Source organism: Staurois parvus, unplaced genomic scaffold (genome assembly GCF_062004578.1).
Source record: "Staurois parvus isolate SC_StPar_1 unplaced genomic scaffold, SC_StPar_1.0 ptg001394l, whole genome shotgun sequence".
In the NCBI taxonomy this organism is placed as follows: Eukaryota; Metazoa; Chordata; class Amphibia; order Anura; family Ranidae; genus Staurois; species Staurois parvus.
This window is the reverse complement of record NW_028319190.1, coordinates 412,615-440,000: the sequence shown is the minus strand read 5'-3', so window position 1 is coordinate 440,000 and position 27,386 is coordinate 412,615. Positions and strand designations below refer to the sequence as shown.

Below are 27,386 nucleotides of genomic sequence, written 5' to 3'. Positions count from 1 at the left end.
CTAGCAGAACCAGCATTAACCTTTTCTGCAATTTTAACTAAAAGTAGCTTTTCTACCGGATCGGACTACACAGGCCAGCCTTCCTTCCCCATGTGCATCAATGGGCCTTGGCCACCCATGGCTCTGACACTCCGATTCACCGTTGTTTTTTCTTCCTCGGATCACTTTTGGTCGGTCCTGACCACTGCAGACCACGAATATCCCACAAGAGCTGCAGTTCTGGAGTTGCTCTGACTTTGCCGTCCAGCCATTACAATTTGGCTCTTTCCAAAGTCATTCAAATACTTACACATGCCCATTTTTTCAGCTTTCAGCACATCAACTTCAGGGACAACATTGTTCACTTGCTGCCTAATATATCCCCCCCACTTTCATTGTAATGAGATAATCAGTGTTATTCACTTTACCGGTCAGTGGTCATAATGTTATGGCTGATCAGTGTATATATTGGAGCTTCCAGAAGACGAATGACAGGAGAGCTGCCAATACAATCATAAGACGGTGCGTCTGCAAGCCTGGCGCAACCTCGGCTGACGTCATGTGTACATACGAAGGGTGCCAGCCACGCCGGCGAAGTCATTCCCGCAGTACAAACAAGGAGATGGCCAACAAAGTCACGCAACTGAAGGATGTCATTTACAAACAATGAGCCTGGTATCCAGGAAGAGGACCGGCAACATCATGTCCTGGAGGGTTCATAGAATGAATGCCAAACACTTCCTACTGGATCCTCCCGAGTATGGACCCTACACAGCTGGGCATCACCTCTCAGTCCATACATAGACCCTACACAGCTGGGCATCACCTCTCAGTCCATACATAGACCCTACGCAGTCCCTACATCCCACCCTACACAGCTGGGCATCACCTCTCAGTCCATACATAGACCCTACACAGCTGGGCATCACCTGTCAGTCCATACGTAGACCCTACACAGTCCCTACATCCCACCCTACACAGCTGGGCATCACCTCTCAGTCCATACATAGACCCTACATAGCTGGGCATCACCTCTCAGTCCATACGTAGACCCTACACAGTCCCTACATCCCACCCTACACAGCTGGGCATCACCTCTCAGTCCATACATAGACCCTACGCAGTCCCTACATCCCACCCTACACAGCTGGGCATCACCTCTCAGTCCATACATAGACCCTACGCAGTCCCTACATCCCACCCTACACAGCTCTGCATCACCTCTCAGTCCATACATAGACCCTACAGCCCTACACAGTCCCTACATCCCCTTCCACCCTACACAGCTGGGCATCACCTCTCAGTCCATACATAGACCCTACAGCCCTAAACAGTCCCTACATCCCCCTCCACCCTACACAGCTGTGCTTCACTTCTCAGTCCATACATAGACCCCACAGCCCTACATCCCCCTCTACAGCTGTGCATCACCTATCAGTCCATACGTAGACCCTACAGCCCTACACAGTCCCTACATAGCTGTGCATCACCTCTCAGTCCATACGTAGACCCTACAGCTCTACACAGTCCCTACATCTCCCCCTCCACAGCTCTGCATCACCTCTCAGTCCATACGTAGACCCTACAGCCCTACACAGTCCCTACATCCCACACTACACAGCTGGGCATCACCTCTCAGTCCATACATAGACCCTACAGCCCTTCACAGTCCCTACATGCCCCCCTCCACAGCTGTGCATCACCTCTCAGTCCATACATAGACCCTACAGCCCTACACAGTCCCAACATCCCCCCTTCCACCCTACACAGCTGTGCATCACCTAGTCAGTCCACACATAGACCCTACAGCCCTACACAGTCCCTACATCACTTCTCAGTCCGTACATAGACCCTACAGCCCTTCACAGTCCCTACATCACTTCTATGTCCATAAATAGACCCTACAGCCCTACACAGTCCCAACATCCCCCCTTCCACCCTACACAGCTGTGCATCACCTAGTCAGTCCATACATAGACCCTACAGCCCTACACAGTCCCTACATCACTTCTCAGTCCGTACATAGACCCTACAGCCCTTCACAGTCCCTACATCACTTCTATGTCCATAAATAGACCCTACAGCCCTACACAGTCCCTACATCACTTCTCAGTCCATACGTAGACCCTACAGCCCTACACAGTCCCTACATCCCCCTCCACCCTACACAGCTGTGCATCACCTCTCAGTCCATACACAGACCCTACATCCCTTTACAGTCCCTACATCCCCCCCCCACCCAACACATCTATAAATCCCTCCACTCCACACAGTCTACACATTGGCCCTATACAGGACCCTAAAATCCTCCACAGTCCCTATAGTCCTCCATCCTACAAAGCCATACTCTCAACCCAAATCCATCCCACCCTACACTATTCCTACACAGACCCTACATAATCTAATATTATAAACTAGATGTGCATTTTTAGCCCTTATAACTGCGGCATTTCATTTGGTCGGGAATACTGGTGCATGGGAGTGGATGCATGGACTTTATTCACATAGTTATCTGATGGGCTTTTTTGCACATAAATGTCAGCACAACTATAGGCTTATAAAAATAGTGTTACGCTATTGCAGAATTTTGTTCTTTTGGGTATTTTTAACACTGCGGATTCCAATGGTAGAGATCCTGGTGAAAAGCAGTGAATGGGAATTATATGAGGCTGCGGAATTATTGTGTTTGGTAAGAATAACTGAGACAAGGGGGATTGGCAGCCCTGCAAGCACTGCGTGTTATTTGGCACTCGCTCATCGATTAAATGTGAGCGCACTAATTGTGATCTGTGATATTGGCATGAGAGAACATACTACACTATTTCTTGCCAATAAGTAGCACTTGGGGGGGGGGGGGAGAGCGCAACATATAAAAAAAAATAATAATAAAGAGAACACACACTTCAATGTTTATTCTCATCGAGCCTTATCTTGGCCCATAGATGTGAAGAGTCAACATATTTTGTGAAAACCCTAAGGATTCGGAGAATTTTAGCAAATGTTGAGACATTTTATAAACTTTTAGTGCTGGTTTGTGGTGGTACATAATGTAATATAGATCCTAAATCCTTCCACTCTAGACAGCTGTATACCACAACTAATTTCCATAATCCACCCAGTCCTCCTAAAAGAGCTACTTCCATCCACCCTGATCCTACATAAACCTTCCATTCTCCCCCCCTACACAGTCCTACATAGACCCTCCATCCTTCCACCCCACACATTCCTACATAAACCCTACACCCTTCCGCCCTACACAGTTCTACATAGACCCTCCATCCTTCCACCCTACACAGTTCTACATAGACCCTCCATCCTTCCACCCCACACATTCCTACATAAACCCTACACCCTTCCGCCCTACACAGTTCTACATAGACCCTCCATCCTTCCACCCTACACAGTCCTACATAGACCCTCCATCCTTCCACCCTACACAGTCCTACATAGACCCTACACCCTTCCACACTACACAGTCCTACATAGACCCTCCATCCTTCCACCCTACACAGTCCTACATAAACCCTACACCCTTCCGCCCTACACAGTTCTACATAGACCCTCCATCCTTCCACACTACACAGTCCTACATAGACCCTCCATCCTTCCACCCCACACATTCCTACATAAACCCTACACCCTTCCGCCCTACACAGTTCTACATAGACCCTACACCCTTCCACACTACACAGTCCTACATAGACCCTCCATCCTTCCACCCTACACAGTCCTACATAAACCCTACACCCTTCCGCCCTACACAGTTCTACATAGACCCTCCATCCTTCCACCCCACACATTCCTACATAAACCCTACACCCTTCCACACTACACAGTCCTACATAGACCCTACACCCTTCCACACTACACAGTCCTACATAGACCCTCCATCCTTCCACCCTACACAGTCCTACATAAACCCTACCCCCTTGCACACTACACAGTTCTACATAGACCCTCCGTCCTTCCACCCCACACATTCCTACATACACCCTACACCCTTCCACACTACACAGTCCTACATAAACCCTACACCCTTCCTCCCTACACAGGCCAACATAGACCCTACATGCTTCCCCCCACACAATCCTACATAGACCCTTCATCCTTCCTCCCCTACACAGTCCTACATAAAACCTTCCATCCTACACAGTCCTATATAGACCCTCCATCTTTCAACCCTACACAGTCTCCTACATACACCTTCCATCCTTCCAGCCTACGCAGTCCTACATAAACCCCGTCCATCCTTCTACTCTACACAGTCCTACATTAGTATTATTATTATTATACAGGATTTATAAAGCGCCAACAGTTCCCTCAGCGCTGTACATTACAATGGAGGACAATACATGAGACAGAACAATAACAATACAGTGCGATACACGAGGGGTTCGAGGGCCCTGCTCCTTGGAGCTTACAATCTAGGAGGGAGGGGAACAATCTAGGAGGGAGGGGAACAATCTAGGAGGGGAACAATCAGACTCTCCATCCTCCCATCCTACACACAGTCTTACACAAAGCCTCCATCCTCCCACCCTACACAGTCCTACATAAACCCTCCATCCTGCCACCCTACACAGTCCTACATAAACCCTCCATCCTGCCACCCTACACAGTCCTACATAAACCCTCCATCCTGCCACCCTACACAGTCCTACATAAACCCTCCATCCTCCCACCCTACACAGTCCTACATAAACCCTCCATCCTGCCACCCTACACAGTCCTACATAAACCCTCCATCCTTCCACCCTACACAGTCCTACATAAATCCTTCATCGTTCCACCCGACACAGGCCTACACAGGCCCTACAGCCTTCCACCCTACACAGTCCTATAAAAACCTTCCAACCTTCCACTCTACACAGTCCTACATGAACCCTCCACCCTGCCACCCTACAGCCTTCCACATTACACAGTCCTATATAAACCTTCTGTCTTTCTACCACACACAGTCCTACATAAACCCTCCATCATGCCACCCTACACAGTCCTACATAAACCCTTCATCCTTTCACCCGACACAGGGCTATACAGACCCTCCTTCCTTCCACCCTATACAATTCTACATAAACCCTCCACCCTGCCACCCTACAGCCTTCCATATTACACAGTCCTATATAAACCTTCTGTCTTTCTACCACACACAGTTCTACATAAAACCTCTACAATCCTACACGGGCCCTACATCACTAAATCTTACATCCTTTCACCCTACAAAGTCCCTACATCTTTGTACATTTCTACAAAAGCCCATTCGCCAACATAAACCCTACATCCATCCGTCCTGCAAAGTCCTGCATAAACCTTACACCCCTCTACCCTACACAATCCTACATAGACCCCAAATGCTTCCACCCTACATGGTCTCTACATTCCTGCACAGTTCTACAATGTCCCTACATCCATCATCCATCCTACATAAACCCTTCATCCCTACAATGTCCTACACAGAACCAACACCCATCAACACCCATCTGTCCTCCACAGTGCTACATAAACAATACACCCATCTATTCTCCACAGTCCTACATAGACCCTACACCCATCTATCCTCCACAGTCCTACATAGACCCTACACCCATCTATCCTCCACAGTCCTACATAGACCCTACACCCATCTATCCTTCAAAGTCCAACATAGACCCTCCATCCTTTCACCCCACACAATCCTACATCACTAAACCCTACAAAGTCCCCACATCCTTCCACTATTTTGAGCTCTTGGCAACACCAGCTACTTGCACCACCACACTCCCAAAAAACAAACTTTGAAACAGTAGAAAATGTTAAAACATCCAATAGCTCGGGTGACACAGGCCACAAATCCTCCCAAATCGCTCCTCCTAGCATAAGCCCCCAAATTTCCCATCCTAGAACAAATCTTACTCCCTGCTGCCTCCAAATTCCCCCTCCCAGCACAAATCCTCTCCTCCCAAACCTCCCCTAGGACAAATCACCTCCAATCCCCCTATCCTAGCGCAAATCATTTTCCCTCATCCCCCCCCCCCCCCCTCAGTACAAATGCTTCCTAATCACCCTTCCTAGCACAATTTCCCCTCCCCCTATATTTTCCCCTCCTAGAACAAATCTTACCCTCGTCACCCCCAAAATTCCCTCTTCCAGCACAGAACCCCCCTCCTCCAACAAATCTTATCCCTGTCAACCACAAATTTTCCTCAGCAAATTTTCAGAGCAGATTCCCCCCACCTAGAACTAATCCTCTGGTCTTGCCCGCCTACTAGCACATACTCATCTCCAGCACAAATGTTTTTCACTCTACGCACACCCCAAAGTCCCCAAGTACCCCTTCCCTCCCTTCAACACACAGACCTCAACTTGTGGGCAGTCTCCCGGGCTCCTCCCCAGCTTGAGGGCAGTCTCCCGGGCTCCTCCCCAGCTTGAGGGCAGTCTCCCGGGCTCCTCCCCAGCTTGAGGGCAGTCTCCCGGGCTCCTCCTCAACTTTCGGGCTCCTCCTCAACTTTCGGGCTCTCTCCCGGGCTCCTCCTCAACTTTCGGGCTCTCTCCCGGGCTCCTCCTCAACTTTCGGGCTCTCTCTCGGGCTCCTCCTCAACTTTCGGGCTCTCTCTCGGGCTCCTCCTCAACTTTCGGGCTCTCTCTCGGGCTCCTCAACTTTCGGGCTCTCTCTCGGGCTCCTCCTCAACTTGTGGGCAGTCTCCCGGGCTCCTCCCCAGCTTGAGGGCAGTCTCCCGGGCTCCTCCCCAGCTTGAGGGCAGTCTCCCGGGCTCCTCCCCAGCTTGAGGGCAGTCTCCCGGGCTCCTCCTCAACTTTCGGGCTCCTCCTCAACTTTCGGGCTCTCTCCCGGGCTCCTCCTCAACTTTCGGGCTCTCTCCCGGGCTCCTCCTCAACTTTCGGGCTCTCTCTCGGGCTCCTCCTCAACTTTCGGGCTCTCTCTCGGGCTCCTCCTCAACTTTCGGGCTCTCTCTCGGGCTCCTCAACTTTCGGGCTCTCTCTCGGGCTCCTCCTCAACTTGTGGGCTGTCTCCAGGGCTCCCCCTCAGATTGTCGGCTGTCTCCTGGCCTCCTCCTCAGATTGTGGGCTGTCTCCCGACTACTTCCCAACTTGTGGGCTTGTCTCCCGGGCTCCTCCTCAACTTGAGGGCTTGCCTCCTGCTGCAGTGGCATGAGAGTGGAGTTGGAGGGGAGAGACTGTCCATAATATTAAAGGGTGCCTCAAGACTGGCCATAATTTTAACCCCTTCCAGTCCGGACACTTTTACCCCCTTCCTGCCCAGGCCAATCTTCAGCTTTCAGCGCTATCACACTTTGAATGACAATTGCGCGGTCATGCAACACTGGTACCCATATGAATTTTTTAGCATTTTTTTGAGACAGATAAAGCTTTATTTTGGTGGTATTTATTCACCACTGGGATTTTTATTTTTTTTGCTATGTAAATGAAAATGTCCAAAAAGTTAGAAAAAAAAAGTGTTTTTCTTATAAAATAAAAAAAATTTTCTTATAAAATTTTGCAAATAAATATTTCATCATAAATCTTGGCCAAAATGTATTGTTATCTTTTTAGTAAAAAAAAAAAAAAAAAAAAATTAGTTTAACCAAAAATTATCATTTATAAACTTTTAAATTTTTTTTTACATTTTTATATTAATATTTATGTTTTTTTTTTTACATACTGTCACCTTAGCAGTATAGTGTCACCATACTAACTTGTGGGGGGGTGATGAAGATTTTTTTTTTTTTTTTTTTTTTACACGGATTGCTTTTATACCCATACAGGCTGTAAAAGCAATAATTTCTCCTTCTCTCTGACTGCATTCTTGCAGCCATTGAGAACTACTGTGTGAGCTGTGATTGGACACAGCTTGTCACATGGTACAAGGCTGTTGTGAATAGGCCTGTACCATGTGACCTCGGTGATCATTCACAGATTTCACACGTAGTAAGCAATGTCAGAAGTGACATCTTGCTTACTACTCTGCATGTGATCACTGATTGGCCAATCACTGATCACATAATTGGGACCTCGCACAGAGGTCCCGTACGACGATCGGTGTTCCAGTGTGTCCGGAGGACACAGCGGGCACCGGATCGCGGTGCTGCGCACTCCCAAGGAGCGCACACAAGCAGGGTGCGGGGAGGCCGTTTATAAATGGTCACCCGCGCCTGCACTGCCACCGTCCGGCCGTTTATATACAACGCCCGGACGGGAGGTGGTTAAAGGGTGCCTCGGGATTGGCCATAATTTTTAAGGGTGTCTTGATTGAAAAAAGGTTGATAAACACTGGTTTAGATAGACCCTCAAGCTACATATAAAGTTGGCAGATTTCAAAGTGTGTGTCCAAGTTCCGTCATCAGTTACAATGTAGAAGGTGTCACTTACAACATGAAGTCCTGCTCCCAGCATGGCTGGTCCCCTCTCACCGTCACCGTCGTACTCTTGACATTCTGCACTTTTAGGGTCACATACGTGTTGAATTTATCTACAAGAGAAGGACACGGTTGTCAACGTTAACAGCAGCAGCAAAGCCCCTAAAATATACAGCGACAAAGCCAGGTAAAAGGCAGATAAATAAGGAAAGGTCATATAGTAGACGTAAAGCTTAATGCATCGTAAACTGAATTGTTTTTTTTTTGTCACCTTTTATCTATTTTTTGTTATATCTGAGTGGTGCAGATCTACTACAGTGTATTGGCCGCCACTTCCTGTCTGCAGTAGACCATGCTTGTGTAATTTAACCCCTTCACGCCTAAGGGTAAAACAAATCTAAATGCCTAAGCACAATTTTGCAATGTTGACGTGTGTTAGTAAAACCGTCCGTATCATCTCAACTACTTTGTACATCCGGGTGGATTATACCGCGTTTTTTTCAGGACAAATTGGGCTTTCATTTGGTGGTAAATGGTCATGGATATCTCCTGATTTTTTTTTATTATCAAAGGAAAACTGGCCCAAAATAGTAAAAAAAAAATATTTTTTTAATTTAGCTGTGTGTTTCTTGTTATGACCATAACCTACCACCAAAGAACAACCCAAAATAAATTCTCCAGCTCTTGACGATCGCAGCGATACCATATATGTGTATGTTATTTGTTGTTTGTACCCGGAGTACAGCCCAGAAACAATAGTGCGCATTTTGTTTTTGTCTTTTTTTTTTCACCTAAAACACACTGACAATAACATTAATTTTTTTTTTTAATCCTGACCTTTGACTTTGGACCCAAACACTTACCCTGGCACTGAACTAGAGCAAACCTTGATCTAGGTATTTTTCTTTATATTTTAATATTTATCTTTTTTACAAACATTTTTTTTTCTCTTCTCTATGCCAGGAGTTCGAGAGATACAATGTATAATAGGATGTATATAATGATACAATGTATAATAGGATGTATATAATGATACAATGTATAATAGGATGTATATAATGATACAATGTATAATAGAATGTATATAATGATACAATGTATAATATGATGTATATAATGATACAATGTATAATAGAATGTATATAATGATACAATGTATAATGGGATGTATATAATGATACAAAGTATAACAGGATGTATATAATGATACAAAGTATAATAGGATGTATATAATGATACAAAGTATAATATGATGTATATAATGATACAATGTATAATAGGATGTATATAATGATACAATGTATAATAGGATGTATATAATGATACAATGTATAATAGGATGTATATAATGATACAATGTATAATAGAATGTATATAATGATACAATGTATAATGGGATGTATATAATGATACAATGTATAATGGGATGTATATAATGATACAATGTATAATGGAATGTATATAATGATACCATGTATAATAGAATGTATATAATGATACAATGTATCTCTCTCCTCCATTCATAGAGAGAGGAGAAAGCAAGGGGGCCGGGCTGTACAGTGACTGATCACTGTGATAGCCAATCAGAGGCTATCACAGCGATCATGTGACCCAGGATCGGAAGTCCGGGGTCCCAATCGTTAGACCGGGACTCGGGGCTCTCAGTGACACCGCAGTCTCAGTGCTGGGAGCATGCAGAGTGGCACACTCCCAGCACAAAGACAGGTACGCAAATATGCGGCCCCACGGAAAAAAGCCCACTTCTGTGAGGCCCCATATTTGTGTGACGTCAGCAGGAAGGGGTTAATAGAGATAGAACAAGAGAATGTGCATTAGAAGCTGCAGCAAGTCAGATGGGGCCAGCGTCTTTTTCTGGCTGGCAGACATCCAGCATCATGTAGCCCTTTCCTCCCCAGCCTGACAGTCCCTGGCCCGCCCCTTTCATTCATTGGATTTCAGTTCTTTTAGGCATGGTGGCTCAGCATCACATGTGGCTGTTGGCACGCAAATGCACCCTACCTAGGAATGCCCACTCTTCCAGACTGACACCCACCCATAAGGCATTTTGATATTTGCATAACTCCTCCCAAAAGCCAGCCCACTGCTAGCATCAGAACTAAGGGCTTTTGAGAGAAGTACTGAGGCAGAATGCTGTGAAGTTTACAGGAAGCTATGTACAGCACCCTACCAGCCATGATCTGCCTGCCTTGCATAGAGACGCACAGAGATCACCCAGTGATCACATCATTATGTAATGGAAACTTGGTTTTATTCTACTCTTCTAGGTTTTGTTTTTATTAAAATAGCCTAGGTCTGCTGAGTATACTCCCCGGCACAGTCATTCACAGACCTGCTGCTCCTTGAACCAGCACCTGTCTACTTCCAGTGGACCCAGGTGGTCATGGACCCCCTTGAGCAGCACCACCATGTTGACCTGGGATCAGTATAATGTTGCAGAGCACTGTGCTGATTTTCTGACGCTCTACATCATTCAACACCGCCCACTGCCAGACAAGAGGAGAAGCGGAAGAAGACTAAGCACATGGCGTGACCGGAGAAAACACAATTTTTTTAAAAAAAGGCAAATATGCCGCAAACATCTAAAAATGAAATGCAGAGGAAGGGTCCTCTAAAGGGCAGACGGACCACCCAACCTGGGGTTGACCTTAAAGGGAAGCTCCATTTAAAATAACAGCCCATTCCCAACTGTAAAATGCTTTTCCTTCCCTGCAGAACCAATGTCCCCAACCGTGACACCAACATCTTCCTCCTGCAGCCATTCCTCTATATTCGACAAGATCACGCCTCCTGAACATTAGGCATCAAGTACCTCTCCCTCAAACAGCTCACCAGTTATCACACAAAGGAAAAAGTCCACAGCCAACGGTGTCTACAACGGGAATGTGAGCATCAGAATTGGACCACGGAACAATGGAAGGTGGTGGCCTGGTCTGATGGATCACGTTTTTTTACATCATGTGGATAATGCATCCGTCACACTGCAAAAATGGTTCAAGAATGGTTTGAGGGACACAAAGGACCTTGAGGTTTTGACTTAGCCTCCAAATTCTCCAGATCTCAATCTAATTGAGCATCTGTGAGATGCGCTGGAAAAACAAGTCCGATCCATGGAGGACCCACCTTGCAGCTTACAGAATTTAAAGGATCTGCTGACAGCTTGATGCTGGATGCCACAGCAAACCTTCAGAGGTCAAGTAGAATACATGGTTCAATATTCATCAATGCCACACCTCTTGAAAATTAGGCCCCAAGTGCCGCCCCCTCAAACAATGGAAGGTGGTGGCCTGGTCTGATAAATCAAATTTTTTTGTGGATGGCCAGGTGTGTGTGCGCATCGCTTACCTGCAAATAAATGGCACCAGGATGCATTACGGGAAGCAGGCAAGGCGGCAGAGGCCGTGTGATGCTTTGGGCAATGTTCTGCTAGGAAACCTTGGCTCCTGCCATTCATGTGGATTTTACTTTATTATGTACCACCTACCTAAACATTGTTGCCGACCAAGTACACCCTTTAATAGAAACTGTATTCCCTGATGGCAGTGGCCTCTTTCCGTGGGATAATGCATCCTGTCACACTGCAAAAATGGTTCAAGAATGGTTTGAGGGACACAAAAAGGACCTTGAGGTGTTGACTTGGCCTCCAAATTCTCCAGATCTCAATCCAATTGAGCATCTGTGGGATGCGCTGGAAAAACGAGTCCGATCCATGGAGGCCCCACCTCGCAGCTTACAGAATTTAAAGGATCTGCTGACAGCTTGATGCTGGATGCCACAGCAAACCTTCAGAGGTCTAGCAGAATCCATGCTTCAATATAAGACAAGGCCACGCCTCTTGGACATTAGGCCCCAAGTACCTCCCCCTCAAACAGCTTACCAGTTATCACACAAAGCAGAAAGTCCACAGCCAACGGTGTCTACAACGGTCACGTGAGCATCAGAACTGGACCACGGAACAATGGAAGGTGGTGGCCTGGTCTGATGGATCACATTTTTTTGTGGATGGCCGGGTGTGTGTGCATCACTTACCGGCAAAAAAGATAACATCAGGATGCATTATGGGAAGATCAGCCGGCAGAAGCAGTGCGATGCTTTGGGCAATATTCAGCTGGAAAACCTTGGGTCCTGCCATTCATGTGGATCTTACTTTGATATGTACCACCTACCTAAACATTGTTGCCAACAATTACGCCTATTAATAGAAACTGTATTCCCTGATGGCAGTGGCCTTTTTCCATGGGATAATGCATCCCATCACACTGCAAAAATGGTTCAAGAATGGTTTGAGGGACACAAAAATAACCTTGAGGTGTTGACTTGGCCTCCCAATTCTCCAGATCTCAATCCAATCGAGCATCTGTGGGATGCGCTTTAAAAACGAGTCTGATCCATGGAGGCCCCACCTCGCAGCTTACAGAATTTAAAGGATCTGCTACTGACACCTTGATGCCGGATGCCGCAGCAAACCTTCAGAGGTTGGTAGAATCCATGCTTCAATGGGTCATGGCAAAGGCGGTACCTACTCAATATAAGGTAGGTGGTCATGCAGGTATGACTGATCGGTGAACACACTCACTGCTCACTTTATTAGGTCCACTTGTTTAATTGCTTGTAACACGAATTGCTAATCAGCCAATCACTTGGCAGCAACTCAATGCATTTAGGCATCTAGATGTGGTGAAGACGACTTGCTGAAGTTCAAACCAAACATCAGAATGGGGAAGAAAGGGGATTTAAGTGACTATGAACGTGGCATGGTTGTTGGAGCCAGACGGGCTGGTCTGAGTATTTCAAAAACTGCTGATCTACCCGTGTCATGTGTCACATGACTGTCATATGCCTTTAAGTGTTCTCTGTATTTTGTCTCTGCTCCTCCCCTTCCTTTGGTTTAGTTCATGCTGTATAGATAGCCCCACCCTTTTATTCATTTTCCCAGTAATTTCAGCTTCAAGCCACATGTCATGAAGCAGATCACATTATGATCTTTTGACCTATCCGATGTTCATTGTTGTAAGATTCTCTCAGTTTATGGAATAAACTTCACAAGATCTACAAGGTGTCATCTGATTGAGTCACTGCCTGTGTTATTCAACTAAGATTGGAGTTATCGCTATCTCATCACAACTGTAAGTTACAGAGATCACACTATCAATGCTTAGATTGGAGAGAGAACTGGGATTTTCACACACAACCATCTCTGGGGTTTACAGAGAATGGTCCGAAAAAGAGAAAATATCCAGTGAGCTGCAGTTGTGTGGAGGAAAATGCCTTGTTGATGTCAGAGGAGAATGGGCAGACTGGTTGGAGATGATAGAAAGGCAACAGGAACTCAAATAACCACTCGTTACAATCAAGGTATGCAGAATACCATCTCAGAACACACAACACGGCCAAACCTTGAAGCAGATGGGCTACAGCAGCAGAAAACCACAACCTGTGCCACTCCTGTCAGCTAAGAACAGGAAACGGAGGCTACATATCACACAGGCTCACCAACATTGGACAATAGAAGATTGGAAAAACATTGGCTGGTCTGATTAGTCTCATTTGCAGCTGCAACATTCAGATGGTGGGGTCAGAATTTGGCGCAAACAACATGACCATCCTGCCTTGTATCAACGGTTCAGCCTGGTGGTGGTGGTGTCATGGTGTGGTGGATCCATCGTGCCTTGTATCAATGGTTCAGGCTGGTGGTGGATCCATCCTGCCTTGTATCAATGGTTCAGGTTGGTGGTGGTGGTGTCATGGTGTGGTGGATCCATCCTGCCTTGTATCAATGGTTCAGGCTGGTGGTGGTGGTGTCATGGTGTGGTGGATCCATCCTGCCTTGTATCAATGGTTCAGGCTAGTGGTGGTGGTGTCATGGTGTGGTGGATCCATCGTGCCTTGTATCAATGGTTCAGGCTGGTGGTGGTGGTGTCATGGTGTGGTGGATCCATCCTGCCTTGTATCAATGGTTCAGGCTGGTGGTGGTGGTGTCATGGTGTGGTGGATCCATCCTGCCTTGTATCAATGGTTCAGGCTGGTGGTGGTGGTGTCATGGTGTGGTGGATCTATCCTGCCTTGTATCAATGGTTCAGGCTGGTGGTATCATGATGTGGTGGATCCATCCTGCCTTGTATCAATGGTTCAGGCTGGTGGTATCATGATGTGGTGGATCCATCCTGCCTTGTATCAATGGTTCAGGCTGGTGGTGGTGGTTTCATGGTGTGGGGGATCCATCCTGCCTTGTGTCAATGGTTCAGGCTGGTGGTGGTGGTTTCATGGTGTGGGGGATCCATCCTGCCTTGTATCAATGGTTCAGGCTGGTGGTGGTGGTGTCATGGTGTGGGGAACCATCCTGCCTTGTGTCAATGGTTCAGGCTGGTGGTGGTGGTTTCATGGTGTGGGGGATCCATCCTGCCTTGTATCAATGGTTCAGGCTGGTGGTGGTGGTGTCATGGTGTGGTGGATCCATCCTGCCTTGTATCAATGGTTCAGGCTAGTGGTGGTGGTGTCATGGTGTGGTGGATCCATCGTGCCTTGTATCAATGGTTCAGGCTGGTGGTGGTGGTGTCATGGTGTGGTGGATCCATCCTGCCTTGTATCAATGGTTCAGGCTGGTGGTGGTGGTGTCATGGTGTGGTGGATCCATCCTGCCTTGTATCAATGGTTCAGGCTGGTGGTGGTGGTGTCATGGTGTGGTGGATCTATCCTGCCTTGTATCAATGGTTCAGGCTGGTGGTATCATGATGTGGTGGATCCATCCTGCCTTGTATCAATGGTTCAGGCTGGTGGTATCATGATGTGGTGGATCCATCCTGCCTTGTATCAATGGTTCAGGCTGGTGGTGGTGGTTTCATGGTGTGGGGGATCCATCCTGCCTTGTGTCAATGGTTCAGGCTGGTGGTGGTGGTTTCATGGTGTGGGGGATCCATCCTGCCTTGTATCAATGGTTCAGGCTGGTGGTGGTGGTGTCATGGTGTGGGGAACCATCCTGCCTTGTGTCAATGGTTCAGGCTGGTGGTGGTGGTTTCATGGTGTGGGGGATCCATCCTGCCTTGTATCAATGGTTCAGGCTGGTGGTGGTAGTGTCATGGTGTGGGGGATCCATCCTGCCTTGTATCAATGGTTCAGGCTGGTGGTGGTAGTGTCATGGTGTGGTGCATCCATTGTGCCTTGTAGCAATGGTTCAGGCTGGTGGTGGTGTAATGGTGTGGAAGATATTTTCTTGGCACTAGCAAGATGTACCTAATAAAGTGGCCGAGGAGTGTACACTTACCTATTTTGAGGCTGGTCCAGTCATGTGATCCTCTATGTCAGCCAGCGTCGCTGCAGGGAAAAGTAGGGACCGCCGACAACAGACGGGCCATTGAAGCCTGTGTGTGACATCACCTCTCCAGGCTTCCCTAGTCATCACTGGATCACTCTCAACCATTCCCTGCAGTCACCGCTGGCTGACACGGGGAGTTCCAAAAACTAAAAGTAACTAGAAAAGCTACCATTTCTGGGGAAATTGTGTGAAGTGTTCTTGCCTCCACCAGTAGTCTACAACTGGAGTGGGCGGGGTAACTGGGTGGAGTGGGCGGAGTAACTGGGTGGAGTGGCTTGTCACTCTGCTGCCTGCTCACACACCTGGGTTCCTATGGCAACTCACTCTACAGCAAGGGCAGAGAAGAGCGGTTAAAAACAAACTGCTCCAACTTGCTCACTTCACTGGCGGTTGCCATCTTCAAACGGTTTTTGTTTAAAAATTATAAATCCTACACCGAAGAGCTTTATATTGTGAGAATCACAAGACCCAGACCTACATTTTGTTGCATAGTATGTCTCAAATATTAAAAATAAAGGAACAGTCACAGTTTAGAAATTGCCCTTCAAATTTGAGGTGGCTAGAGTGGAGTTTCAATGAATGTCAATGGGCGGCGTGAGTTGCAAACAAATGGTCATATTGTGAAAACTATCAGGACTATGGCTTAGCCGTAGACATTTTTTGTGGCAGCTGGGATAGCTGAACGTTTTGATATAAGATTTGTGTAGGTGGGCTTGAAAATGAGGGAGTGATGGCAGTTTAGAAATCATGTCCTGATTTTTCAGCTCACACTCTAGCTTTTGTCAGCTCCCACTCTACAGTCAGGTCCATAAATATTGGGACATCGACACAATTCTAACATTTTTGGCTCTATACACCACAATGGATTTGAAATGAAACGAACAAGATGTGCTTTAACTGCAGACTGTCAGCTTTAATTTGAGGGTATTTACATCCAAATCAGGTGAACGGTGTAGGAATTACAACAGTTTGCATATGTGCCTCCCACTTGGTAAGGGACCAAAAGTAATGGGACAGAATAATAATCATAAATCAAAATTTCACTTTTTAATACTTGGTTGCAAATCCTTTGCAGTCAATTACAGCCTGAAGTCTGGAACGCATAGACATCACCAGATGCTGGGTTTCATCCCTGGTGATGCTCTGCCAGGCCTCTACTGCAACTGTCTTCAGTTCCTGCTTGTTCTTGGGGCATTTTCCCTTCAGTTTTGTCTTCAGCAAGTGAAATGCTCAATCGGATTCAGGTCAGGTGATTGACTTGGCCATTGCATAACATTCCACTTCTTTCCCTTAAAAACCTCTTTGGTTGCTTTTGCAGTCTGCTTTGGGTCATTGTCCATCTGCACTGTGAAGCGTCCAATGAGTTCTGAAGCATTTGGCTGAATATGAGCAGATAATATTCCCGAAACACTTCACAATTCATCCGGCTGCTTTTGTCAGCAGTCACATCATCAATCAATACAAGAGAAGCAGTTCCATTGGCAGCCATACATGCCCACGCCATGACACTACCACCACCATGCTTCACTGATGAGGTGGTATGCTTAGGATCATGAGCAGTTCCTTCTCCATACTCTTCTCTTCCCATCACTCTGGTACAAGTTGATGTCGGTCTCATCTGTCCATAGGATGTTGTTCCAGAACTGTGAAGGCTTTTTTAGATGTCGTTTGGCAAACTCTAATCTGGCCTTCCTGTTTTTGAGGCTCACCAATGGTTTCCATCTTGTGGTGAACCCTCTGTATTCACTCTGGTGAAGTCTTCTCTTGATTGTTGACTTTGACACACATACACCTACCTCCTGGAGAGTGTTCTTGATCTGGCCAACTGTTGTGAAGGGTGTTTTCTTCACCAGGGAAAGAATTCTTCGGTCATCCACCACAGTTGTTTTCCGTGGTCTTCCGGGTCTTTTGGTGTTGCTGAGCTCACTGGGGCGTTCCTTCTTTTTAGGAATGTTCCAAACAGTTGTTTTGGCCACACCTAATGTTTTTGCTATCTCTCTGATGGGTTTGTTTTGTTTTTTCAGCCTAATGATGGCTTGCTTCACTGATAGTGACAGCTCTTTGGATCTCATCTTGAGAGTTGACAGCAACAGATTCCAAATGCATATAGCACACTTGAAATGAACTCTGGACCTTTTATCTGCTCATTGTAATTGGGATAATGAGGGAATAACATACACCTGGCCATAGAACAGCTGAGAAGCCAATTGTCCCATTACTTTTGGTCCCTTACCAAGTGGGAGGCACATATGCAAACTGTTGTAATTCCTACACCGTTCACCTGATTTGGATGTAAATACCCTCAAATTAAAGCTGACAGTCTGCAGTTAAAGCACATCTTGTTCGTTTCATTTCAAATCCATTGTGGTGGTGTATAGAGCCAAAAGTGTTAGAATTGTGTCGATGTCCCAATATTTATGGACCTGACTGTAGTTTTGAACATTCCACCATTCATTCCTATGGGACCAATTTCACCACAAAAATGTCGATATTTCCTGAACCATTCGGCGAAACGTTCCACAAAGTAATAGCGCACCAATCGGGAACAATCCGCACGTTTCGGTACATTACTGTCTATGTAGTGTAAAAACTGTGGGAGGAGTTAGGGGGGTAAATTTGGCTCTAATAATAAGAATGTATATGTGAGATAACAGGAAGTGGTCCCCATGCGAGAACACTTAATAAAATGCAGAACCAAGAAATTGTGGAAATTAGCGACCCCCAAAACTAAAAAACGCTCTGGGACTTAAAGAATAACTCCACTTTAGGTGCAAAAAAAAAAAAAAAAAAAAAAAACAAAACATCCCCTCTGGGTGATCTCTGTACATTGCAGGGATTTCAAACGTTGCAGATTTCTACCTTTTGTTATTCTGAAGAAATGTTTGTTTCTCTGTGTCCGTGTGCAGAGTGAATCTGTATGGGAGTGGTTTCACAATTATCAATCAGCTGCTGCACCCCCAGGGCTCTAATGAAGAACGTGGCAGGGTCTGCATCCCTTTAGATGTGATTTTTCTATAGGGAGAATCTCACCAAAAACAACATTTTTGTTGCAGGGGATGCCGAAAATCTGACTTGTATCTTAGTGCAGACTTCTGGGAAAATCAGTGAGGCATTCACACAAGGAGGAACTGACATTTTCAGGGGGCGTTCTGTATACCATCTGTACAGAAAATGACAGCGCTGCAGATTGAAAAGGAAATGTAATTTTTAATAGCATTCAATTACAAATGTGACTTGAGTCGCAATTGTAAACACTATACTGTTTTTTTTTTTTATTTGCAGTTTCCTCCCACAAAAGTGGAGTTACCCTTTAAGGATTTAGAGCGAGGAAGGCCCAAGTGATTTAAAATATAGGTCCAAGGATCAGGGCCCTCCTATCCCTCTTGTATTGAACTGTATTGTTGCTGTATTGTCTCCCTTATATTGTAAAGCGCTGAGCAAACTGTTGGCGCCATAAATCCTGTATAACAATAATAACAAATATGAGCTGCAAAAATGAATGGGGGAAAAAAACACGGTGATGGTTTCATACACAATGCACAAACCAAACAGTATACGACTAGGTTCACACCTATGCAGTTTGCGTCTGATCCGTTTCAGCATTGCATTTTGCGTTTTTGCACATGCATTTTGATGTGTTTATTTTTTTCTTGTTGCTAGGCAGATTTAAAAAACACAAAACTTATCAAAAACACGGCAAAAACTCACGACATGCGCTTCCACTGAAGTCTATAGAACCAAAAGCGCAACTTTTTGCGTTCAAAAAAGTCCCTGACCCTTGCAAAAAAACGCACCGGGTGAAAAACGCAGAGATGCGACCGTGTCCCATAGGAAATCATGTTAAATGGACTGTAGTGCGTTTCTGCAAAATTCTGCGTTAAACGCTTAGGTGTGAACGTGGGGTTAGATGTCACTAGTACAAGATTTCCCTTCTCCTGTTCTTGTGACACCTAAAATTTTTGGATTTTCCATCACTTGCTGTCCTGAGGACAATGGTCACCATGGCAGAGGGAGTGCATCTCCCCACCAGGAGAATAGACTGTAGTGCATTTCTGCAAAACGCTGCGGAAAACGCTTAGATGTGAACCTGGGGTACTCCATTTAGGGTTTGGTTTGAACTGCAACCCTAACAAGTCAGATTTGCACTTGGAGTTTTCACAGCTGCTACCTAGGGATTGCTAGAGGGTTGTGACTAGAGGGAGACACCATACAAAGCATATAGACTCTATACACAGGTAATATTGACCGGGATACCAAGAGAAATGATCACTTATTAGGATATTTAAAAAATGTAAAGTATGGGAAATTTTAAAAAATGCTGGGCAGATTTAAAAAAGCATCAAAAACACGGCAAAAATGCACAACATGCGACATTGAGGTCTATGGAACCAAAAACGCAACTTTTTGCGTTCAAAAAAGTTTCTGACCCTTTCCAAAAAAAAAACCCACTGAGTTAAAAAGCGCAGAGATGCGACCGTGTCCCATATGAAATCATGTTAAATGGACTGTAGTGCGTTTCTGCAAGACGCTGCGGAAAACGCTTAGATGTGAACCTGGGGTTAAATGTCACCAGAACAAGATATCCCTTCTCCTCCTGTTCTTGTGACACCTAAAAGTTTGGGATTTCCTATCACTTGCTGTCCTGAAGACAATAGTCACCATGACGGAGGGAGTGCATCTCCCCAGTAGGAGAATGGACTGTAGTGTGTTTCTGGAAAACGCTTAGGTGTGAACCTGGGCTTAGATGTCGCTAGAGCAAGATGTCCCTTCTCCTGTTCTTGTGACACCTAATATTTTTGGATTTCCTATCACTTGCTGTCCTGAGGACAATAGTCACCATGACAGAGGGAGTGCATCTTCCCACCAGGAGAATGGACTGTAGTGCGTTTATGTAAACCGCTGCAGAAAACGCTTAGATGTTAACCTGGGGTAGTCTATTTATGGTTTGGAACTACAACCCTAACAAGTCAGATTTGCACTTGGAGTTTTCACAGCTGCTACCTAGGGATTGCTAAAGGGTTGTGACTAGAGGGGGACACCATACAAAGCATACAGACTCTATATACAGGTAATATTGACCGGGATACCAAGAGACATTATCACTTATTAGGATATTTAAAAAATGTAAAGCATGGGAAATTTTAAAAAATTACGTTCTCTTATCATACAATCTACGATCCCCGAGCATGCTACAGCCCCCAACAGTCTTAGCCTAACACCAATATTACTTTTTCTACTGACAACTCTTTGGGTCAAAACAAACCTGAGCCACAATATAATAAACTCCTCTGGGAAGGCTCTCCAGAAGATTTTGGAGGGTGTCTTTGGGAATTTGTGCCCATTCAACCAGAGGAACATTTGTGAGGTTCTGATGTTGGATAAGAAGACCTGGCTTGCACTCAGTGCTCCAATTCAACCCAAAGGTGTTCTAGTAGGGTTGAAATCAGGCCACTCAAGTTCCTCCACACCAAACTGGTCAAGCCATGTGTTTATGGAGCTGGCTTTGTACAGAGGGACACAGTCATGCTGGAACAGATAAGAGCCTTCACAAAACCTGTTACCAAGGTTGGCTGTGCACAATTGGCTAAAATGTCTGTTTGCTGTAGTACCCTTCACTGGAAACACCTGTCTCAGTAATATGGATGGTCAACCATATGGAGTACCCCTGCCACACAACATCATAAGAGGTGTGACGCCACTTTCTCTTTTACAGTTAGAGAATACAGAGTTGTCAGCTTACTGTAGGCCTGGAAAATGAAGGGGCAGAGGCACAAAATGAGGTCATCCCTTGCTGGTATCACGTTCACAGTGTTGGACTGATAGTACTGTAACATGCAGCCATTCTCAGCAAGGTTCCTCCAAAAGTTGCTAGGGGTTTCCTGAGGTGTGGCTGATTGACCTCCCATCTGATGATGCCTCCACAGTTCAGACCCAACGGAAAGCCAGCTGCATGACACCAGTGAATTGAATGGTTTAGCTGTCTGTAAGGGTGGCATTCTGATCACCACTGAAAGGAAAACATTTTTCATACTAACCACCAACATAACGAGCATTCTTCCCACTGACCACCAATGTAAGGGTCATCCTACCCACTGACCACCAATTTAAGGGACATTCTTCCCACTGACCACCAATGTAAAAGGTCATCCTACCCACTGACCACCAATGTAAAGGTCATCCTACCCACTGGCCACCAATTTAAGGGGCATTCTTCCCACTAACCACCAATGTATGGGTCATCCTACCCACTGCCCACCAATTTAAGGGCCATTCTTCCCACTGACCACCATTGTAAAGGTCATCCTACCCACTGACCACCAATTTAAGGTGCATTCTTCGTACTGACCACCAATCAAAGGGTCATCCTACCCACTGACCACCAATTTAAGGGGCATTCTTCCCACTGGTCACCATTGTAAGGACCATTCTTCCAAATGATCACCAATGCAAGGTGAATCTTCTTTAATGACCACCAATGTAAGGTGAATCTTCTATAATGACCACCAATATAGGATGCATTCTTCCCACTGACCACCAAAGTGAAGGACCCTCTCCCCTCTGACCCCATTTATTTAATTTTAGTAGTGTTTCCTAAGACATGACAAATTATATCAAGGGTTCTTCTGGGGTATAAAGGTTGAGGAAGGAAAGTTTAATGCAACAATGCTCTGACTGCCCAACACAACAACCGGCCTTTCCCATTTTCAGTCTGATTTATTATTCAACTACTGCAGCAAGATTATATAAAGACAGATGAAGGATACATATACTAGCTGTACTCAAACACAATGATTTTTATGTTTTAGACTGGATGTAGGAAATTTTTCTCTTTATAATATGACGACAGATTGCAGCAAATCTTGCTCTGGCCATCAGTAATTTCTCATGAAAAGAGTTTAATAAAAACTTTTCCCCAGGAACTGATACGACGGGCTCACTATGTAGCTATCTGGTGACCGGTGTCCAGTCCGATTACACGCATCTCCCAGAGAACCTTCTGTCTTCTTTTATTAAGTATGATAGCCATCAGTCCGTTCTGCTGCCGCTGGGTTTGTAGTAATAATCTGTGATACGGCTTTCTCCTGTCCTTCGCTCATTAGTTATTAAACAAGAAGGGATTTATCTATCATCAGGACAGCTGAGCCATCTCTGAGTTCCCGAAATCCAGGCCAGGCATCATCCTTGTTAACCCCTTAGGGTCCACTAGTACCAGATCTGCAGTCTGACAAATTGGACCTTAAGGAGTACCAGTCATGGTTGGGCCTATGCAGTAACCTAGTTATTCTGCCCAATTATAACTGTACAGTCTAACTTATAAAAGATTTATATCTGGTCCCCTTATTTTAACAATGCTCACACCAAGTCTTACACTTCATATGTGAGTTCTGCAGATTGGAGGTCCAAAGTCTGATGGCTTCCATCATGGCACCTGCCAAAGATTATGTGTTCATAACATCAATTAACAGAGCCCTGCAATAGTTTTCATTCTCAACTCCAGGCTTCTTAAAGACTTGCTAGTAGCTCTATAAATCTCAGTGAAAGCATATCTAGGACAGTCCAGACAGGTCCCAAATATGATGGACAAGGGAAAAAAAAAAAACTTCCCAAGTGAACCAAATCCTCCTTCATTTGTGTCTCACATGCTTTCCCTCCCTGACACTGCAGCTCACTGTGACGGGAGTCACTTTGGGTGGAGAGCCCATGGAACCCAGCTCACTTTGGAGAGGTGGGGAAACCCCTGTCTCAGCTCCCCATATTCCTATTATGTGTAAGTCACCCTGTGCCTGTTAGGGGTACAGGGTGATCTGTCCTAATATTGGGGTGGGGGGTCGTGGATTGTTTAATGCCATGTGGTTGCATCCCATTGTTCTATAGTTTAGTTTGGGAGAAAACTATTATGGAATGTATGTGTTTATGTGTATTGGCTTGGTGGGGGGGTGTCTCCAGCAACCCTCCTGGTGGGATTGTCTGATGGTGTATCTCTGGTTACTAAATGTAGATTGCCCCTCCCTGTGTCATTATGCAGGGAGGGGGGTTGTTTCCTTGAATGCATATATCTTGTATCTGTGTTAAAATAAAGTAGTCTACTCTGGTTTACTTCAAGTCTGGTATTGTCTAGTCTTGTATGGTCAGCAGGGGGGTCTGTGGTCGGTGTTCGGACAGGGAAGCAGGAGTCCGAACGGAAGTACCCAAGCGCAGTCGGGGTCCGGTTCCATTACACTCACAGTGGATAGCTGTGCCCATGCAGAAAGCAGTGGGCAGGACTAGGTGTGGTCAGGTGCCGATTGACAAGCTACAAGTGCTACACAACTGACAGGTAAAGGTGATGGCCACTTCGAAATCTTCTCTTCCTGCTGCAGCACAGCAAGGTGCAGTCTACATGAGGGTGACAATGCTACTCAGAATTCAGGAGCAGTGCAGTCACCCCATCACAGCAAACTGCATGAGGTGGACTTCACTGCCAGCATTAAGAGGTATTCATGAGGCACTGCAGGAGGTCTAAGGGTCAACTGTAGGCACAAATGCAAGTGCTGCAACACTTTTTTTTTTATAGGAAGCCATAGTTCTACTTCAGTTATAGCCACCATCAAATTCATGTAAATAAATGTAAATACTTCTCTCCTTTACGGCACTGAATGCTGCTCCATTGCCCCAAGATACTGTCCCCCAAAGTCAGCTGGGAAACCAACACTTGCAGGAGTGAGTGAATCTCCCGTGCCCCCCACAGCTATCATTGGGTCCTCCTGTAGACCTCCACGACATAAGAGGACATGCGCAAGAGTTACATCTTAAGTGGTCACACAATGGCTGGAGAGGAGCAACAGGAACCTGGCAGGCTAGAAGTATACGGCAGCAAAAGGCAGAATGACGAAGGACAGCTCTGACCGGTCAGTGCTAAAGGAGGGCACCCTGAAGAGTTGGTTGTGGCCAGCTCAGTGGATTGCTGTAGGAAAGTCCTGGATTCTTTCTTGGATACACAGAATATAACTGGATATAACATTTATAGGGAAAGTTGATCCAGGGAATATCCGATTGCCTCTCGGGGGATCAGGAAGGAATTGTTTTCCCAGCAGGAGCAAATTGGATCGTGCTTTGCTGGGTTTTTATTTGCCTTCCTCTGGATCAACTGTGGGTGTAGGATTATAACTTTTTTTTTTTTAATGGTTGAACTAGATGGACTTTGGTCTTTTTTCAGCCAGACTAACTATATAGCTATATGTGTACAGGATGCATAGAGAAAAATGTATGTGTCCTTGTGTTGAGCTAGTATTAATCAATGCAAATCAATGGACCTGGTGTGAACAAGTTCTATGCAACGAGTGAGTGTGGGGTGTCACGGCTCCACCCCCAGGGCACAGTGACCTGCACCCATACTATGAGGAGTCAGAAAGAGGTGTTAACATCACTCAGGGCCACCGGGAGAAAGAAGACCCAATGCATCATGAAAAAAAGGGGCCACAGGAAGAGGTAGCCTGAAGTTGGGTTCTAAGAGAACGTTGAGTGCATTGTGCGCTTACAACTTCCATTTCACATCACCCAAGCTTGCGGGAAACACCTTTCCAATCACCAGACTGGGAACCAGTTTATAAAACATAAGCAAACACTTTTCTCCTGCGCTGGGAATGGACTCAGCAGAAACAATGTGAAGGTTCTGGAAAATGCACTGCTTGCTTCCCTCAACAGACCGGCCCTGAGGGCTCTGAGGAAGAGGCTGAGTCCTCGAAACGTGTCAGCAAAGTTGGTCAACCAGGGTTCCCTCGTATGCTATTTGGATTGAACATCTTGTTCATTGTGATATGCCTGTGTTTTATATGTCCATTGTGAGTATGATACTTACCTTTTTCTCTCAATAAATATTTTTAAATGATAATGCACTAAGCCGGTGCGCCCTCTTTTTGTTATTTTTTCATTTGCATTTATAAAACATAAGCACCTTTGCTTGCAAAATGCATAACGTTTGTACTATTACAGAACCATAAACCAGTTCCCAAATTTTATCATGTTTAAAGTGACACCAAAGATATCCTTTCTCCCCAAAAATAGCCCATACACTTCCACTACTTAACGGCCAAATAATCGATTTTCATGAAATTGTTTCTTCTGTTTGAACTAGCAGTGCACATTAGTTATGATCCTGTGCTCTGCTCTATGCATACTACATAGCCCCTAGCCTCCAACCCCCATAGCCCCTAGCCCTCATAGCCCCTAGCCTCCAACCCCCATAGCCCTCATAGCCCCTAGCCTCCAACCCCCATAGCCCCTAGCCCTCATAGCCCCTAGCCTCCAACCCCCAGAGCCCCTAGCCCCTAGCCTCCAACCCCCAGAGCCCCTAGCCCTCATAGCCCCTAGCCTCCAACCCCCATAGCCCCTAGCCCTCATAGCCCCTAGTCTCCAACCCCCATAGCCTCCAACCCCCATAGCCCCTAGCCTCCAACCCCCATAGCCCCTAGCCCTCATAGCCCCTAGCCTCCAACCCCCATAGCCCCTAGCCCTCATAGCACCTAGCCTCCAACCCCCATAGCCCCTAGCCCTCATAGCCCCTAGCCTCCAACCCCCATAGCCCCTAGCCCTCATAGCCCTAGCCTCCAACCCCCATAGCCCCTAGCCCTCATAACCAATCTCAGGAGTGAGCAAGAGAAGATGGCTATGTTCCTACACACAGCAAGACCATGGAGAACGAACGTAGCCACCCTCTAACAGGAAGTCAGAGAACAGCAGAAAAAAAAAATGAATTTGGAGATTTGGAGGAGCCAATAGAAGAGACTTTTCCTGAGTTAGGAATACAAACTTAAAACTACATACAGTACATTTTTTTTTCTTAACTAAAGTTTAGTTTCACTTTAATGTTTTGAATGTAAATCCGATTATCCATATTCTAAAAGAGTTCTGAAAGGAATAAAACCGTGCAAAGCCGCTCCCGCCTAATGACTTGCATCTCTGTACAACCTTTACAAAGAAGCGATTTTGTGCTACAAAAGAATCCGTCTGCAACTAGGAAAATACTTTTAATGGCTTCCATTGTCTTTTTGTATCTCTTTCCGATGTGCCGGGGAGGATTTGTCTGCTGGGGATACAACTCGGCTCCGCTGCATTTACAATGAAGGAAAGGGTTAAACCTGACGATGGAAGTGTCTGGAACACGGCGGTGGATTATTGTATGAACACAAATTTGGAGAGCGTGGCGTGTATGAATCCTCATCTCTCTTTCATTGAAGGACCGCCGACTGTTCTGACATTTCACTATCTAGGACAGAGGAGCCGCCATGCCTGCAACCTGACTTTAGCCTTACAGAAGAAAGAGTGCTGCTTGGTAAAGGGCCTGACCACCTAAAATAACATGGATTATCCCCTTACAATGACACCTGAAAGTGGGTGGGATATATTAGGCAGCAAGTGAACATGCAGAAAAAATGGACAAGTGTAAGAATTTGAAGGACTTGACAAGAGCCAAATTGTAATGGCTGGATGACTGGGTCAGAGCAAGCCCAAAACTGCAGCTCTTGTGGGATGTTCCCGGTCTGCAGTGGTCAGAACCAACTAAAAGTGGTCCAAGGAAGGAAAACTGGAGAACCAGTGACAGGGTCATGGGTGGTCAAGGCTCACTGATGCATACGGGGAGCAAAGGCTGACCCATGTAAGTCCTATCCAATAGAAGAGAGCAAGAGAGAGGGTGGGGAGAGAGAGGAGTGAGAGAAAGAAGGGGGGGTAAGAGGAATTGAGAGAGG

The 27,386-nt window shown here is 45.9% G+C and overlaps 1 protein-coding gene across 1 annotated transcript in view; it reads right to left on the bottom strand.

The window, feature by feature from the left end:
• LOC149436248 (uncharacterized) overlaps nucleotides 1-27,386 on the bottom strand; it is a 285,326-nt gene that overhangs the window by 156,693 nt on the left and 101,247 nt on the right. Inside the window, 1 exon segment of the mRNA XM_089661820.1 lies at nucleotides 8,344-8,443. Within this exon segment, the coding sequence (XP_089517946.1) occupies nucleotides 8,344-8,443 (100 nt within the window).